At 36.0% G+C, this 19177-nt stretch overlaps 1 protein-coding gene across 20 annotated transcripts in view; it reads right to left on the minus strand.

The window, feature by feature from the left end:
* The window catches only part of MYCBP2 (MYC binding protein 2), a 283622-nt gene that overhangs the window by 151710 nt on the left and 112735 nt on the right, over positions 1 to 19177 (minus strand). For all 20 annotated transcript variants that reach the window (XM_021929688.2, XM_021929697.2, XM_021929696.2 and 17 more), the window contains 6 exons: positions 14141 to 14258; positions 8310 to 8514; positions 7520 to 7673; positions 3014 to 3186; positions 2031 to 2156; positions 1816 to 1943 (listed from right to left, as the gene is read on the minus strand). In XM_021929688.2, coding sequence (XP_021785380.2) covers positions 1816 to 1943; positions 2031 to 2156; positions 3014 to 3186; positions 7520 to 7673; positions 8310 to 8514; positions 14141 to 14258 — 904 coding nt within the window. The remainder of the gene's footprint in view (positions 1 to 1815; positions 1944 to 2030; positions 2157 to 3013; positions 3187 to 7519; positions 7674 to 8309; positions 8515 to 14140; positions 14259 to 19177) is intronic.

The raw sequence follows: 19177 nt of genomic DNA on the forward strand, positions 1-19177 counted from the left end.
AAGCATATGGAGGATGGTACTAATCATGAGAGAGAGAGATCAGTGGAAGAGCATGAATTCAGTTGAGATATTATGACTGATAACTGATGTGCCTTTAACATATTTACATGAAAATGCATCAAAGAAGTCTGAATTGGAGATACAAATTTGGGGATTATGGTATGCTGATGCCTATTAAAACTTTGGGCTTAAAAGAGAATACATATGAGAATATGTGAGGAGCTTAGGGCTAGGTCTTTGAGGAACTCCTACATTCAGTGGCCAGGTGGAAGGGAATGAACCTACAAAGAGATAGAAGAAACAACTAGAGGTATGAAAACAAAACAAAAAAATAAAGAAGGGCTTAACAAATGTATACATTACAGAGAGGTAAAGGGAGGGGGAAAAAAGACTGACTACTGTTGAAAGGCCTTAGTCCACTCACTGGATAATTGAATACAAAAGGCAAGATCATTTCCAGAGGACAGGAGGAGTGAGGTAGAATTTGAGTTTGAAAAAGAAAAATAAGGCCAATATAAAAACAACATATATGGAAGGCCTCTATAATTCTACATACCACAGTGTTTGAAGATAAGGTCCACTATGTTGTTCACTATTGCGAAAATAAAAAATCTCTTAGAGCTAGAAAAAATACATCCTCCTGATGAGCTTATTAGACGTTGTCAAGTAGAACGACATAACACATTGAGGTTGCTTCTCTAACGTGAGGATGAATCCAGACATCCTAAAATAACCACCTTAAAGCAGTCGCACTGAAAAGCGCCAAACTACTGTTTTTCTTATTATCAAAATACATGTGCTACAAGCGTTCTTAATCATTATTCTATCACTATACTCCATATACCTACAGGAGCTTTAAATTTTTACTTTATTCATTCTTACATTATCTGCTTTCTTAGCGTATGTATTCCAACTATAACCAGAAATAAGCAAATATTTCTTTAAGTTTGTCAGTTCTAGTTGAGCCTCCATGGGGAATGTCCTTGGAAACCATCATTATGAAGAAGAGTGTTAACATATTGGTATCATTTTTAGATATTATTGAGAGAACTAAGAAAATACCTCCTGAACAGATGACATTTAATTGAGATTTTTTTTATGAAGCCTGCTATTGAAATCCAGGCAGAAACTAGTTTTTTCTTTCACTTTTAGGACAAAATCAGGTAATTTGAGAAGCAGAACCTTCAAGCTATTAGTGGATATTCAAAGAATGAACATATACTTTGTTTAGGATGATTGTTGGCCCTTTTGGACACGAATAGGTGTAGTGAACATATGACTCTCGATGATTTTTAGTTTGCCTATCAGATGGAATCCTCCCCTAACACTATCGCTCACTCATACCTGGTCTCCACTCCTGGGGTGAAGATGTCTGTTTACATAGTATTTGGCATTAAAAATGCTCACAACTTTTTAGCTACATCAAAATGTCCCTAAACAGTTGTGCCTCCTCTGTCATTAAAATGGCTATAAGAAAGTAGCCACATAAACAGGCGCTGGTATGGCTAGGCCAGCAGAAGTTCCATACAAAGGACTGAGATATAGCCTTTTTTCAGTAGTAAATTGTTGAAAAATAATTTTCTTTTCATTTCTTCCCTTCTTACAGAATTTTGATTTTTAATGAATTACTAATGTAGTATTACTGTATTTGATTTTAGCAATGTTTTCTCTATCCCTTTTAAAAAAGAAGCATTAAAAGCAACAAAATAAACCAAGTTAAAAAGGAAAAAAAGAGACATTAAATAATAAAATAATAAATTAAGTACAAATCAGTATCTTCAAACAAAAAAGGGCAACACTGTTGATGAACTTTACCTTAATTTTAGCAGTATATTCTCCTCTACCTCCAAACAGACCAAGACCACCAAGTAAAATATCAGTGTCGGCACTGAAACGTATAGCTTCCACTGAATGAGCAGAATAACCCCAGCCTCCTCCATGACCTAGAATATATAAATCATAATCTGTTTTAAAAGATCCATATATATTTCAGCTGTAAGACAATATTTCCTAAACCTAAGTATACATACTTTCAAACCTGTTTACCACACTATAATCTTCTTTAGAATAAACCTTCATTACTGCTTGAGTCTCTTCCTCTGTACTTGCAACACCCATTTTTAAGTCCTGCATAGCTGCCAAGGTATCAAGACAACCTAAAAATAAATAAACAAAATTTAATTCCTGGAAATCAAAATGTCCTATGGTATTGATGACATTAAATGCTATAGGGGATAAATTAAAATAAATAATTTTCTTCATTTAATGGAAGAATGCTTAAAACCAATACAAATTCTCCCTTGTCTGATTAATGATCATATTTAAACATGCCATATGACAACCTTTTACAGAAAACTGGATCTCTGAAAAGTTGAAATCACTTAACCTTTGAATTCTTACAAGGTTCTTCCTTTTATGAAACTCTCCAAATTAGTTTGATTCTTAAAGTATTACTTGAGGAAGACACATTAGTGTCACAGAACCTTAATCAACGCTAGTTTTGGGTGTCTATAATGGAAACCAAAATGAAATTTGAGAAAAAAGAAACAAAGAGTTATATTTATGATCTAGTAATTATATTTAGGAATATGATTTCACAACTGCAAGTGCTAGAGTCTTAAAATGAGTCTTTTTAAGGATCATTTTTAAAAGCAACAAAACACATAGTTATGTAGAGTGATATAAAGTTTCCAGCTACAAAATAAGTATGCTGCAAAAACATTTTATCATATCTTTAAAAGTTTATACATTCAAGTTGAGCAAAAACATTATTTTTAAGGGTCTACCTCTGGGAAAATTAAACAAATGCACATACATAAATCTTTGATGGTGTTAGTACAGGTCTCAGGTATTGTTTTCTGTGGAATTAGCCTCTTAGAGGATTTAACTTATTTTGTATATTATTATTATTTAACAAACAAGACAGAATTATATATAAATTTAAATACTCTAAAAAAACCCCTGGATAGCACACATTTATGTGAATTAATGGTACATCAAATGGCAACCCTACCTAAAATGTGCAAAGCTGCATGAGATCGGGTAGTGAGGGCCCTTGATCCTGTTGGCAAGGCAAGTTCAGGACTTAGAATACTACATCTGGACTGCATGTCTGCTGCAGAGGGAAGCCTGGCATCAGCAACCACTGCATTGTAACACCACAGCTCTCTAGTATTTGGTCGAAACCTTTAAAGAAAAAGAATAATTACAGCACCTGGTTTTGTTTTTAAAAAAATTCCTAAAACATAACTGATGATACAGAGAGAATAAATAATACAGTCAGCTCAAAGAGGACAAATATAGCTCATTATCTTCTGGATCTAAGCTAAACATATAAAAAAACTACATCACTAAAAATGAAATAATTTGAAAGCAGTAATGTAGATTATAATACTTTAAAAATACAGCAACTGACTGTATACTTAAAGTTTTGATACATACATATAAATATGAAACTCAACAAATACCCCATTAAAACAGTTTAAAGACAAAGGACAAGTTGAAGAAAAATGTGAAGTGTACATGTGAGACAAAGCTACAATATCCTCAACGTATAAGAGCTAGAAACTATCAATCCATAGCAAAAATGGGCAAGGACATGGAATGCTATCCACAGAAAGGAAGCACAGACAGAATGGATGTGGATGTTCAACCATATGAACAAACAGTAAAAACCAATAAAAAACTATTAGGAACCCACAATATCTTCATCATCCCATTTCTCTTATCTCTTTTGTAACAAAAACTTCAAAAAGCTATCTCCACTTCCCGACCTCTTTTAGGGGTGGGGAAGTGAGGGATGCAAGCTGTTGTTTAATAAATATAGAGTCTCAGTTTTCCGAGAAAAAAAAGTTCTGATGATCTATTTCACAATAACATAAATACACTAAACACTACTGACTGCAGACTTTCAAAATGATTAAGATGGTAAATTTTACATTGTATTTTTACTACAATTAAAAATTTTTTAATTATTTTTCAAAAGCCTTTGGAGGAAAATAAATTATATCATGGTAGCTTCTATAATTAGTAGCATTAACATTATTGCATTATTGCTTTTGGGAAGTCCTGATCTCATTGTTCAGGTGATCATTCTTTTCTCTCTAGTTGCTTCTAAGATTTTCCCTCGGTCTTCAGTGTTCAACAGTTTCACTAACTCTCTTGATGGTAAATAATGGAAACATATAGTTTCTAATATCCATGGATTCAAATCTCTTTTTGGTTCTGGAAAATTCATGGTAAGGGACAAGAAGAGACTAGAAATTATCTGCACCCCCCACCAAGCCCCACCCGCTCCAGATGAATGCATATTTGACTACTTCCTCTACTCTGTGTTTACTTTAACTCCAAATACAAAATTCACTGTTTCTTCTACCCCTTCCTTTTCATGTGCAACATGTGGATTCAGTAAGCCTAATCAAAACCTTACAAGAATGTGACCACATCCTCTAATTTTTTCTTTTCCCTTTCTCCTCCTGCTCGCTTTTCCTCTTTAAATGCTGAAGCCCTCAAACCTCTTCAGAAAAAGTACAGGGCACAGATCGTCTGTGGCTTGTCTTTTCTTCCCAGGCATCTTCTCAACCTTGGCAAAATAAGCTTCTAAAGTGATTGAGACTTACTTCAGTCATTTTACAATTCTGTGAGCCTATCTTTTAACTCAGCAATTCTATATTGTAAAAACTAGCTTACGGAAATACTCCCACATGTGTATAAAATTCTGTATGTAGATACCTGTGTATTTGTTCACTGTAGCATTGTAGGTAATACTGTAATATTAAAAAAATCTAAAATGTTCACTGATGGGCAAACAGTTAAGTATACTTGGTATATCCAGACTATAGAATTCCACAATTTTAATAATGAAGCTGTTGTTTAAATACTGACTTGGAAAGATCTCTAAATTATTTTTGAGCAAAAATCTAACTTTTAGAGTAGGAATGTCTTTATTTACATAAAAAGAAAAATACATGCATTTTAAAAGGTGGCAGACAATATAAATCAAACTTCATACTTGTGATCCACAGAGAAGGCTAGTGGGATTTGGTATTGGAAAAGAAACAGATATAGAGTATGACCATCCTTTTTCCTGTATGTAGTTTTGCTTTGTTTTTTTGTTTTTTTTTTTTTTAAATAACACAAATTCACATATTATTTGTGTAAATTTGTATGTGGGAAATAAAATAGGTGTTCTTAACATTTATCTGCTCTTTATAGATGTTTCAAATTACTCAGGCAAAGTTTGCTCCTGAAGAATATAAAAGGAAGCAGATGCAGGCCAGAAGGAAAGTCAAAGGAAGCTAATATTGGATGTGCAATGCATACGATAATTGTAAAGTATAAGTGTCCCACCGAAAAACACAAAAGACACAAACCAGCCAGAAGTCAGCATAACAGAAATTCTGATCCTGATTTAAAGAAAAATACCTCTCAGCTGTTTCACCAAAACATCTCTTAATCTTTGTTTTCCAGCAATGGAGAAATTGATCAAGGAGCTGGCAAGGCATCTGAGATCATCTGTCCCACTGCTACCACCGTAAGTGAAAAAGACAAGATTCGACCAGCTAAATATCATACTTCAGAGTTCTGTTAAGACCCCAGGGAAATGGTTCTATTTCAAGTAAGTTTTTGCCATTAGACTTAGTTATACTGTTACTGCTAACTTAGTGAACGCATCCAGAAACAGATTCCATATTGCCAATTTTAATTTTTGTTTTGTTAATGCAAATTTACTTCTTTTAAAAATAAAACATGTAAAAACTACAAAACAATAAAACATCAATTTATACCTAAGTCCAAACCAGAGCCTGCTCTTTGGTAACTAAGTCTCTTGAACACTGACTTCTTTTTTTTTTTTTTTTTTTTTTTTTTTTTTTTTTTTTTTTTTTGAGACGGAGTCTCGCTCTGTCACCCAGGCTGGAGTGCAGTGGCCGGATCTCAGCTCACTGCAACCTCCGCCTCCCGGGTTCACGCCATTCTCCTGCCTCAGCCTCCCGAGTAGCTGGGACTACAGGCGCCTGCGACCTCGCCCGGCTAAGTTTTTGTATTTTTAGTAGAGACGAGGTTTCACTGTGTTAGCCAGGATGGTCTCGATCTCCTGACCTCGTGATCCGCCCGTCTCGGCCTCCCAAAGTGCTGGGATTACAGGCTTGAGCCACCGCGCCCGGCCGAACACTGACTTCTAATCAGTAAGTAACTGCAGCCAATTCTATCTTTACATCTGTTCTCCTCTCTATCCCCTCCATTCTATCCCACTGTGACCACTCTAACTTTGGTTCTTAATACCTTATGTCTGCCTAAGAATGATCACAAAAGACCACTCACCCATAGTCTCTTGTTATTTCATCTACCCTGCACGATGCTGCCAGGGAGATGTAATTGATTTGAGATGTACTCAACTCAATACTGGCCACTATGCCTTCTCATAAAATGCCCAAATAAGAGAGTAAGCTGGCCAGCAACCTGGGAAGTGCAGCAGTCTCTTCACTCTGAATGCAAGCCTCATGATTAATCTCTATTTTGGAACAAGGAAGAAAATTACCAAGGAGTTGGCAAGGCATTTGAGATAGTCTATCCCATTGCTACCACGTAGCCTCTCAGAACTTGGCTGTCTGATGAGAATGCAAGCAGGCATGGGTAGAAGAAGGAAGACAGTGAAAAAGTTTCCTCACTCTCCTCACTCACACCACTTCAACCTTTCAACTTACTGGAATCTTGCCACTAAGGCCAGCCGCAAAAGGAAAGAAGTACCCAGCCCTGTGATGAGACACTGTGGTGATGGCAGGGTACATCTCCTATTAGTATCCAAAGCTAGAAACCCGAAGAAGGGTAACTTACTTATTCATTTTGTATATAAAGCACCACAATAAATTTTAAACACATGCAATTCTTGAGTCTCTTTTGTGCCCTATTTATCTCTACATTTTAATAATTCCCAGAGTGCATATAATCCTGTATATTTCTCTACCAATAAGAGTATTTTTTAATGCACATTTCTAAAGGGCAAGCTCAATTATCTTCTTTGTTCTTTATTATCTTTAGCATAATTTCCTCCTCATAGTAATAATTATGAGAACAAAAAATAGAATGAATTATATACAATATAAACAGGATTGATGACAGACTAAAAATAACAACAGAACTCTCAACAGTAAAATTAATAATTATAATGATAATAGCAAACACTTCTATGGCACCTACTATGCACTGTGTAGTACTAGCATCCCCATGTCGTAAATGAGAAAACTGAGGCACACAGTCAAAGTAATTTCTCCAGGGTGACACAAAAAGCAAGTTGTGGAGCTCGGATAAACCTAGGTAGTGTTGCTCAAAATGCATGCTCTTAGCCACTATGCTATACTATAAAGGTCCCTGTGAATCACTGAGACAGAATTGCAGTTATTAGATAAACAGGAGAGTACTCATGTGTGAAAAGTCCACCTGTAAATATAGTTTATATTACCATAAGAGTATAACAGCATCAAAACTTATTTACTACTGTTTTATAAACTGAGATGCTTACCTCCAAATTACATCATATACAGGATCAAGACACACACCAAATCCTTGCAGATCCTCTTGTTCTGAGTCATTAAAAGTTTTACAACTCCCATCCACTTTATTTATCAGAAGGCATTTAAATGGAGGGGGTTCTGATATAGAAGCAGGTACCAAGCCTTAAGAAAAAAACACTTATATATAATTTTAATATATATTACCTTTTTTAATTCCCCAAAACCCATAAAGTAAGTAATATCATCTTCATTCTCAGATGAATAAGCGGAGAACGAAAGAGGCTAAGTAATTAAAAAATCTTTAAGTGGGAGAATTAGGAGTAAAACCTCAACATGTCTAAATCCACAACACATGCTCCTAATCTCTTGCTATACGACTCTATTATATAATTATTCACAGTATCATGGACACAGTATAGATTGATACGTTGGTCTTCGTGAAACTTCAAAGTTTGATTTATATAACCTCCCATAAAAATTAATTTCTAACATTTATTTAGCAAGAAACAATACATAAAAATCTCTTACTCCAATATGGATTTTATCCTACTAGAATTTAGTTTATAGTTCTACCACTGTCTAGCTCACGAATACTGTGGTTTCCAGATCTCCCAATTATTCCATTCTTTCAGCACACAGACACATATAAACACAGACATCTACAGGCTTTATTTAAATTTCTTTGACCAGAAAGAAAACAAAAAGCTATAAAAGTATATTTCATTATAGGGAAAGATAAACCGTTTACTATCAATCAAGACGAGTTTGGAAGGGGCATTTGTTTATTTTTGGTATTACCTATTATGTGTTTACTGGCAAAAATTTCTGATGTAGCAAGTACATGAGAATTAATAAGCGCTTCATCAATTCGTAAAAAAGTCTGGTCCCCACTTGCACCTATCCAAGTAGCTTTTCTTCCATATTTTGATCCAATGTTAGGCATAGGAGCTGGCTTTGCATTCCAATATGGCACATCCAAAATTGGTCTGCCCAGTTGTCCTTTCTAAAAGATTAAATAAACCATATTAACAATATTACTGTGTAAACAATCTAATTTTCATAAAGTTAAGGAGGCAGTAGATAAAAATCACTCTGTGAAACCTTATTTTTCACCAATTGTTAGTTTGGGTTTTTAAAATAAATTCAATATATAAGAAATTTGGACCAAACATGTATAAAGTAATAAAATAATTTCTATTATTCCTGGAAAGTCTTATAAAGTGCATTATTTAAAAAAAAAAGTTTGAAATATTTTCCACGCAAGAAGTATCTCCAAAATACTTTGTCTTCACCTACATTTAAATGAAAAGTATGATAAATATACACAATATGTTAAAATATTAGTATTCCAAATTATTCATTTAAAAAGTCACTTTGACATAAGTTGATAGTATAAAAGAAAGTCACTATTGAACTCATATAACCAGAGAATATTCAAGTAAAAAGACCAAAATAAATACTGGAACTGTGAATACAATTAGAAAAATATGTAATGTTGTTTTCACATGGTATGTCCCTAAGTTATTTCATTTATGTTTTAAAACAAACAGCACAACCAATGGCAAGGTATCATGTTTTAAGCAAATAACTATTAACCACTTTAAAAGTATGGCTGTCTATAAGGACCTGGTCAGGTAAGAGTTTAATTTAAAAAGTAATAGGAAGTTTCTCACTAGTAAGCCTGTAGCTGAAAAAGAATAAAAGAATGATGACACTGACTCAGTAGACATTCCTCCACCCCTGGCTCAGGACCTCTCTCCCCCAACAGCATTCTGGAACAAGGGAGCCTGGAGCACTGCGAACACTCTGGTCACGTTCTCATCCAACCACCAGGTAGCACAGCGAGAAAACACAGCCACAAACTAACTGTGGAAGTAACTGAGCTTCAATCCCTGGACAGAACCAGGAAAGGAAACATGGCAAGCACATGACTAGAGAAGCAGTCAAAACATTCAACATTTATTTCTCACCCTCTTTTAAGATCTGTCCTCATTTTTTGACAAAGAAAAATAAGAGAGCATAAAAATGTAAACAGAGGCCAGGTGCTGTGGCTCATGCCCATAATCCCAGCACTTTGGGAGGCCAAGGTGGGAGGATCACTTGAGGTCAGGTGTTTGAGACCAGTCTGACCAACATGGGAAACCTCGTCTCTACTAAAAATACAAAAATTAGCTGGGTGTGGTGGTGTGCGCCTGTAATCCCAGCTGCTCGGGAGGCTGAGGCATAAGAATCACTTGAATCTGGGAGCCAGAGGTTGCAGTGAGCTGAGATCATCACACCACTACACTCTAGCCTGGACGACAGAGCGAGACTCTGTCTCAAAAAAAAAAAAAAAAAAAAAAAAAAAAAGGTAAATAGTGAGCAAAATACATCACATTCAGGGATATATTCTGCTTTTGGAGGAAAAATAAATTCTTACTACCAACTAACATGAAGAAAAGCAGTCCAAAAATGTGTTAGATATCTGCACAACCCCGTAAAGACCCAGAATGTGGTTACAAATAAGCTACATTTAAATTCATAAAAGCTCACAACTAGGACTGCTGCGACTGGAGGACAATGACTGTCTGGCTTCAAATCTTATCACTCACATAACCACCTCAAAAGACACAAAAACATGCTGTGCAAACAAATCTACAGGTGACTCAAACCTTCAGCAGTATAAGGAGACAGCGGGTGTCATGATCTTTATGCTTCCTGTAAGCAGAAGCCAAATTCCAAGAGTTCTCTCCACCCGCCTGCTACTGCAAACCTGAGCATGTGCACAGCATGAAAGGGGAAGTTCTTAAGAAGAACAGAGGCGTGTGGAGAAGTTAGAAAAAGCACAGGGAAACACATCCCTCCAAAGAGAAAGTTAACCTTCAATGCCAAAATACTAAATATGGATCCGAAATTTAAGGATCAGAGCACCAACTAAAGGCAAAGGAACTTGAAAGTAAGCAGGACCATTCCTCACCCATCAGACTGGCACAAATTAAAGGTACCACAACACATTCTGTTGGCAATTCTGTGGAAAACAGGCAATCTCATACACTGTTAGTGTGAAAGCAAAATACAAGAGAATTGTTAATATCTCACAAAACTACATAGGCATTAAACTTCAACCCAGTAATCTCACTTCTAGGAATTTATCTCAAAGATACACCTCGAACAATATTCATTACTATCATTGCAAAGTATTGGAAACCATGTAAATATACAAACATAAGAAACTGAATGAATAAACTATCATATATATACACAATGGAGTATTCGATGGAGGTTAAAAAAAAATGAAGAGCTTATGAACTGATATGGAGTGATTTCTAGGAGATATACTGAAGCGAAAAGAGCAAAGTGTAAAAGAGCATATACAGACTACTAGCTTTAAAAAATGAGAAAGGGGAAATACATATATTTATGTACAGTCACATGTCACTTAATGACAGGGATATGTTCTGAAATACGTGTCATTAGGTGATTCTGTGATTGTGCGAACATCAGAGTGGACTTACACAAACCTAGACGGTATAGTCTACTACACACTCAGGCGATATGGTGTAGCCTATTGCTCCTAGGCTACCAACCTGTACAGCATGCTGGTGTACTAAACGCTGTAGGCAACTGTAACCCATTAGTATTTCTGTATGTAAACACAGAAAAGGTATAGTCAAAGTACTTATTATAATCTTATGGGAACACCTTAGCATATGCATGCAGTCCATCACTGACCAAAATACTGTTATGCAGTGCGTAACTGTGTATACACATACATACATACATAGATACACATAGGTAAAACAGTGTGTGTGCATGCTTATATATCTTCACCAGAAGAAACACAAGAAGAATAAACTGTAAAACAATGGCATTTATTACCTCCAAGTGTGGAGTGAAAGGTGTGGGGAGGCAGGAATGTCAAGGATATGGGAGGAAGTAACACCTCTGAGTATACAATTTTTGTATAACTTAACTTTTAGCAACATGTAAATGTTCTATATATTTAAAAAAATGAAATAAAATTCAATCAAAGGACAGGGTGAGGGGAATCTTAAACTGAAACAAATGAGCCCCACTCTGTTCCAAAGGAATCACAGTTTCCACTAAAAGGGAGTGAGAGAGAGAATCCAGGCCTATACACCTTCAGACTTGGGGTGGGGAGCAGGTGGGAGGGGAAGGCGCAAGAATGACCTTTCAGTAAATTTGGTTTTTTGAACTTGTACAGGCAAAGCAAATGTAAAACTATTTTAAACATATTTGGGGATTAAGTGAGAAATAAATATATTGATATTGTTGAGAGGAAAGATTCTTACTGAGGAAGAAAGAACATAAATATAGAACAGGACAGGTAAGAAAGAACCTTGTGGGAATGGATTGGAAGTAGAAGTCACCGTGTGGGCTTGTTTCTTTTTCTTTCTTTCTTTTTGAGACAGGATCTTGCTCTGCTGTCCAGGTTGGAGGGCAATGGTAGAATCACGGCTCTCACTACAGCCTCAACCTCCACGGTTCAAGTGATCCTCCTACCTCAGCCTCCTGAGCAGCTAGGACCACTGGCATGTGCCACCACACCCAGCTAACTTTTTTTTTTAATAGAGATGGGATCTCACTATGTTGCCCAGGCTGGTCTCAAACTCCTGGGCTTGAGTGATCCTCCTGCACTCACCTGCCAAAGTGCTGGGATTATAGGTATCAGCCACCATGCCTGGCCTATGATTTCTAAAATACATCTATATATGTGGACATATAAATATATGTGTACTGGAGATCCAAAGACGTCCTGTAGCAATGAACACATCTAGTACCCAGTTGGTGTCTAATACTATTCCCCACTAAAAAGAATCAGGGTTCTTGGAGAAATGGCTGATTCTAGGACTGATACAGGGCCTGTACAAGATAAACCCTGAACAACTTGTTATGCTGGAATGAAAGGAAGTGCCCCCCAAAATGAAGGGGTATGTCACAAGAATACAGGAGCCAGCATGAAGGGCCACCCCCCGGCCAAATCTGAGATAATCTAAGCACCCAAATAATTAAAGATGATAATGAAGAAAATACAAATACCTGAGTCTATATCAATAATAAGTAGAAACATAAGTAAACAGGAAAGGAGGGCTCTTGCTTAGAGTAAAATGCGAAGTACCTACTGGAGTAGAAAAAAATCACCATTTTTTAAACATTATAGTAAAGACTAGCTCAGGAAAGAATGATCAATGGATGCTAAATTTAGGGAGAAATTTTGATGAGAAGCAGGAATCTTAAGAGTGTCAACCTACAGGCTGCTTATAGTTTCAAAGAAGAAACAGTATAGAAATCAGACATTTGATCAGGTGATCAAAATGTATATAATCAAGGAGGAACAGATGGATATTCTGAGCCTCCAGATGTGATGCAGTGAGGCAAACACAATATCACTTACAGAGTATCTTGGCCTGGGTGCACAACCTGCATCTAAACATGAGGACATATCAGAGAAACAAAAATGAGGAGGATTCTATTTTTTAAAACAGTACTATACACTCTTCAAAAATGTCAATGTCATAATAGACAATACATAGCTGTGGAAATGTTACAGATTAAAGGAGACTAGAGACACACAACAGACAAACATAATGCCTGATCCTAGATTGGAGGGGAAAGAAATGACAAAAAATAATTATTAGGTTAATTCACAAAATACAAACTAAAGTATGTAGGAGGTAACGGGCCACAATGTACACAAGACATTCTCAAAGGATTTGAGAAAAAAAAAGTTTTATATACATACATACACACACACATCTGTGCATACACACACACTATGTATGTGAGAGAGAACAGGCACATGTACAATAGTAACGCAAATGCTGGATCAAAATGTTAACAACAGGTGAATCTGGTTACAGACATTAACCAGATATTCTATGCACTGTTCTTAGTTGTGCAACCTTTCTGTAAGTTTGAAACCATTTCCAAATAAAATATTTTAAGTACATATTTACAGTTTTTTAAAAATCAGAAGCTGTAAATGTCATCCCAGACACTTAGGTTTGAGAGTTCTTAGTAATTACCCACGTCAGAAATGGTACAAGTGTATTAGCACAGTCTCGCAAAGATTTTTCTTGATATCTACTATGCCCAAACTACACAAAATTCTTACAGCATTTCCACTCTTTAAGTTGTGGTGCAGAGAGAGGGAGAGAATGCCCACAAGCGCCTATGCAACAGACAGGCAGATAGACTCAGAGGGCGGAAAAGGAAAAAAGAAAGTATAATTTTAAACAAATCGAACAAATAAAACTAGGCTTTTAAAAGGTTACAAAATAGCATAGTTCTATATGTTAAGAAAAATTCATCTCTACCAGTTAGATGAGAAATAACCTTTCATATGACAGAATTAGCTCTACTGAATGCTTAAAGGACTTTAATCTGAAATAAACATGTCCAATTCTAACAAAGCTGTTAAATTCAATAAACTCTAATGCTGAGCTAGAGAGGAAAATTACTTCAAAGAATATCATTCAAGTTTTGTGTGTGTTGCGGATGAAGGCATGAAATATGCATATGTAACAATTATAAGAACTGCACTAGAACCAGAAAAAAAATAGCTAATATAGACAAATTATAAGGCAATGGTATAATGCAATATTATTAATGTTTTAAAAATTCCTTACAGAAAAACTTCCAAATGTGAAGACCTGTCCATCCATTAAAAGTACTGCCGTATGGTTGCTGCCTGCAGTGACTTGTGTGCTAGGGCCTGGCAATGCTTGAACAAGAGTGGGACATCCCCTAGGTTAAAAAAAAAAAAAAAAAGTAAGTCAATTTCTTACAAAACTCAACTAAAATAAAAACAATAAGTAAACAATGCAATAAGGAGTAGAAAAGATAAAAGGCACTAATAAGAATATTCAGTAAACATTTAAGTGCTAAACACCTATCTCCATTCCAGGTACTAGGTAAACAAAGATGAAAAAGACAGTTGCTGACTTTAAGGAGATCATCAGAAAGATCTTCTAAATGTAATTATCCTAATTATAAACACATAATTTTTAATATTTCTGAAAAACTGGTGCTACATTTTTTACATTATTTTTAATCTGGTACTCTGTATACTGACTGGCCTGTTAGAGATCTTTAAAAATATTTATTGGATGAAATAAGATCATGTAATGCCTTAACAGAAATTCAATCCAGGAACTAGATGAAATAATGTTATGATCCCCTTTTCTAACTTTTATCACTAAGCTATAAGTTTAGATCTTAGAATCATAGTTAATGAAGCAAAACACAGTATCATGAGAGGCATTACAGCAGTGACTACAAGCTCAGGATTTAAAGCTGGAGTGGCTGGGTGTGAATCCTGGCTCACCAACTTAATAATAATGTGACCAGACTTCAAACAAGTTTTTCATTCTTTTTGTATTCCAGTTTTCTCTTTATCGCATGGAAAATACTAACAAACAGTGTCCCACAGAGTTCCTGTGAACAATAAAGAGGCCCATACAGGTCAATGTGTGCCAGACATTGCATCAGTGTCTGGCACACAGTTAACACTTAATGAACAGTAACTATTATGATAAATGACATCCTAGTATCCTTTCCTACTTTTAATAGCCATTTTTAGTAACCATTATCTGTAATTAGAAAAACAACCATTATAGAAATAGTCCACACATAGTAGGCGAGCTCTGCTTTTCAGACAATGTAATTGTGACACTTCAAATTTTAAAAATTATACAAAATATATATTTTTAGTGATTATTGAGACTGCAATGAAAAATGAATTGGAAAAGGGCAAGACTAGCAGCTGGAAACCTAGTTAAGAAAATGTTATAGCAGTTTGGGTAATTTATGATGAAGGCCTTAACTAGGAGCAGTGCAGAGTGAAAGAGATGGTGACTTTGACAGTTATGTAAGGAACAGAATTGACGAAACTTGGCAGATGATTGATATGGGACAAGGAAGTTTTTTTTTGCTTAAGCAACAGAGTATAGTGGTAATATTCACTTAAGCTATAAGAATGAATGAGATCTAGGAAGACTCTGAGAGAGAAAAGAAGAGATCCCAATTTCCCTTATGAGTATCTTCTAACATTTTAGATATAGACAGAGGAAGAAGAGCTCACAGACATCTAGAATAAACCACACAGGAAGAAAGAACTCCAGGAGACTCACTGGAGGAGTAGGTTTCAAGCATGGAAAATAAAGCACATGCCAAATGCTCTAAGGAGACATACAACTAACCACTCGATTTAGCAGAAGGAGGTCTCTTTGGTGGAAGCAGGTACCACACTGCAGCAGATAAGGAGTCAGAGAATACACAAAGTAGCTCTAAGTATCCCAGGACTAAACGGGAAAAGAAAGGAGAGCCAGCAGCTCAAGGAAAAATGAAGCTGAAGGAGAGGATTTTTTTTTTAATGATAGAGATTTCAGGAAGTTTAAAAGGTTACTCAAGATAAAGACACTAAAGACAAAGGTTAGAGAGAAGACAGGAAACAGAAATAGATCTCTAAGGAAAAGTCAGCTAGGTTTCACAGCACAGACATGACAGGTTCCTCTTTAATTGTAATATGAGGAAAGCAGCAGAGAAGTGGTATGGATACAAGTAGGTTTGCAGGGTTGGTGGGCTGAATAATTTCTTATATTTGTTGCAATGTACACGGAGGTCCTATGCTAAAAGGAGGAAGCAGGTGAGTGGAGAGTTTGAAGATTCAAGAAAAGGTGTGATGGTAGATGGAACAGATACATACTAAGAGCAGGAGTTTTCAACTCGGATATAAAGGACTTTTAGGAAGTACATGAGTAAGCTTCAAAAGATCCCCTAAATTTGCAAGCAAATTTTTAAGTGTATATTCTTGTATATTTCTGGATAGAGACCCATGTCTTTCATCAAACTCTCAAAATGTATTAAGTCAAATAGTTCAATACTACACAACCGGAGGGTTAAAGACTATTGTAGAGGAACTGGTTGAAATTGGAAATTATGTATCAATCTGCATAGGTATTTCTTACCTTCCAGAAGCCTAAGAGTAGGCATAGGAAATATTAACAGATTGATTCATGCTTGCGGTTTTATCATGTCCTAGTACCATGACCGAGAAAGTAGGAAAATTGAAGAAATTGGTAAGAGTATAGGTGAAGAAATTAAGCAACAGTCTTTAACTTGAGTAGGACATAAAGTTAAAAAAGGGTAAAAAAAGAGTAAAAAAGTAGAGGGTTGTAGGGCATAAAGTCAAAGGGAAGTAAAGTAGGGCTGCATCACAGAAGAAGAAAGTATCATTAGATTATGGATATTTAAACTTGAGAATTCAGAGTCAGAGCTGTGTTAGATCCAGCATGGGTTCACAGAACTTCCTCTGTGAATGCAGAAATACAGATGTAAAGGTAAGAATGCTGTATGGGACCATTCATGTGGACACCAACATCACTATACCTGTAACAAGACTCAGGGTAAGAAAATACTCTGAGTCAGATGCTAAATTTTCAACGAATGAAAGGCAGTGACTAAAAAGTAGGTAGGTAACAACAGGAGAGGAGAGAGGAATGGCCATGCCGCAGAAGAGCAGTAGTTTTTCACTTGAGGATGGAATAATACAGATGGGAACAACAGTGGAAAGGAAAGTGGTTCTCAATTCTCAGTACAGAAAGATTTTGCAAATGATTATCACTTCAAAGGGCCAAAAGTGGAACTAATCCCCTCACAGAAGCATCCAGTCCAATGCAAACAAGAAACTGAAGGGAGAATTCCTGTAACAGTTTACTCATCTGCAATTTACAAATTGCTTTCACATACAAAATGTGAAATTGTATCACCACTGTGATAACTGTACCACTGATTATCAAAATAACTCTATGGGGAGATCTGAAGAGTTTGAAAGATTTTCTCAAGAATTGGTGGCAGGTCTTCTAGTACATAGTCTTCAAACTCTTTAAATGATAGTAGAGTCCATTCATTAAATTACTTGAAAAACAGAGGAAGAACAGAAAGAAAAACTGTGTGGTATGTGTGTATGCATGTGTGCACAACAGGCACTTTACACACATCACATTGATTCTACAACAATCCTATAGGATATGAAAACTAAGGCTTAGAGAAATTATAGTCACACAGTTGATAAGGAGTGAAGCAAAAGAGCTGAACCTTGGCTCTACAGTTCCAGGTTTGATGACTGCGTAGCACATGAGTGCACAGGAGGATAGGAGAGCAAGAAAAGGATGAAACTCAGAAACACTGTAAGAATTATAAAAATTCTGCTGGAAAAGAGAATAAAAGCAGCTAAACTATACAGTTTTACCCCTAATTTACTAAACATGGTAAAAGAATGTGAAATGCAGAAACTGAAGAGCACACCAAACAAACCAAAAAAAGAGGGCTGGCAGACACGTCCTGACTGAATATATAAAAACCCTCATCGGCTTTTTGACATTCACTTTAAAAAGCAGCAATAGGAACAACTAACATTTATTGAGCACTAACTACGGGCTAGGCTCTGTGCTAAATCATCTGTGTCATTTCACTGGATTCTCACACAATCTTCAGTGGGAGAGAGACTTATTTCCATTTAATAGAAGAAGAAACTGAGACACAAGAAGATTAAGTGATCTTGCCAAGATCATACAGCTACCAAGTAACAGAATCAGGACCCAATCTAGAGACCGAACGTGGTCACTCTGGCAATATAACACATTAAATAAAGCGAATATCAACAACATTTTTCCATTTTCATTATCATGCACACCACAATATTGATCTTAATCAACACATTATTAATGTGTGCTATACTATAAATTCCAGTTAACAGCTCTTGATTACTAGAGACTTTTCAAAAATATTCTCCAACTGTAACCCTTTATTTCAATTATCTGTAAATATTTTGCTTTGCTGTAGTTAATACATATGCTATAGAAGCTTTGTTCCTCCCAACATTGTTCCTCCACAGACGTAATCAATTCCTTTCTGAATTAATAACAGAGTTCTTGGTTGCTACTTTGCAAGTCCCACAAAGGTCCAGACAGACAGGGTAACTGAGTGCTTAAGACTGAAGCAGTCTTGATGAATATCTAATCCACTAGGCACAGTATATAGGTATGACTACTGCATTATCCATTTTAGCTCTGCCCACACTTCATGCAATCAGTCTTTCAGTTACCACTCAATGGAACAAGGACCAAAATATTCCATGTTGGAGAAGAACTTTGGGCAGTTAAAACAAATCCCACCAGTGTTTAATCTTAAGAAATTATAGTCACATGGTTGGTAAGAAGTGAAGGGCTGAACCTTGCCTCTACAGTTCCAGGTTCCACCACTATGTAGCATCTACCAGTTACTACACCACTGTGTAGATCCCACCAATGTTTAATCTTTATAAGAAACTCTGATATTTTGTTTCAACATTAAATGCTATCATATTTCATGAAGATGATAAATTCAAGCTATTTAAAATAGGGAGTATATTACTACAATATTATCACCTGAGGAAGTCTGGCCTGAAACTGCCCTGTATCTCTTCAGACTTGGGAATCAAAGAATTGTGTTCACTGTTATAACCAGGACCATGAAGTCATGTTTTTAGGTAATCTCTTCATTTTAAAAGCTGACATGAACACCTTCCCTCTCAGTCGCCATCACACCTCAGTGCAGAGTGGAAGGATGTTGTGCTCCCGCTGCTCCTTCTTCTGAATGTCAAGTGCAGAGTAAGATAACATAAC

This window comes from Papio anubis, chromosome 15 (assembly GCF_008728515.1).
Source record: "Papio anubis isolate 15944 chromosome 15, Panubis1.0, whole genome shotgun sequence".
Classification (NCBI taxonomy): domain Eukaryota; kingdom Metazoa; phylum Chordata; class Mammalia; order Primates; family Cercopithecidae; genus Papio; species Papio anubis.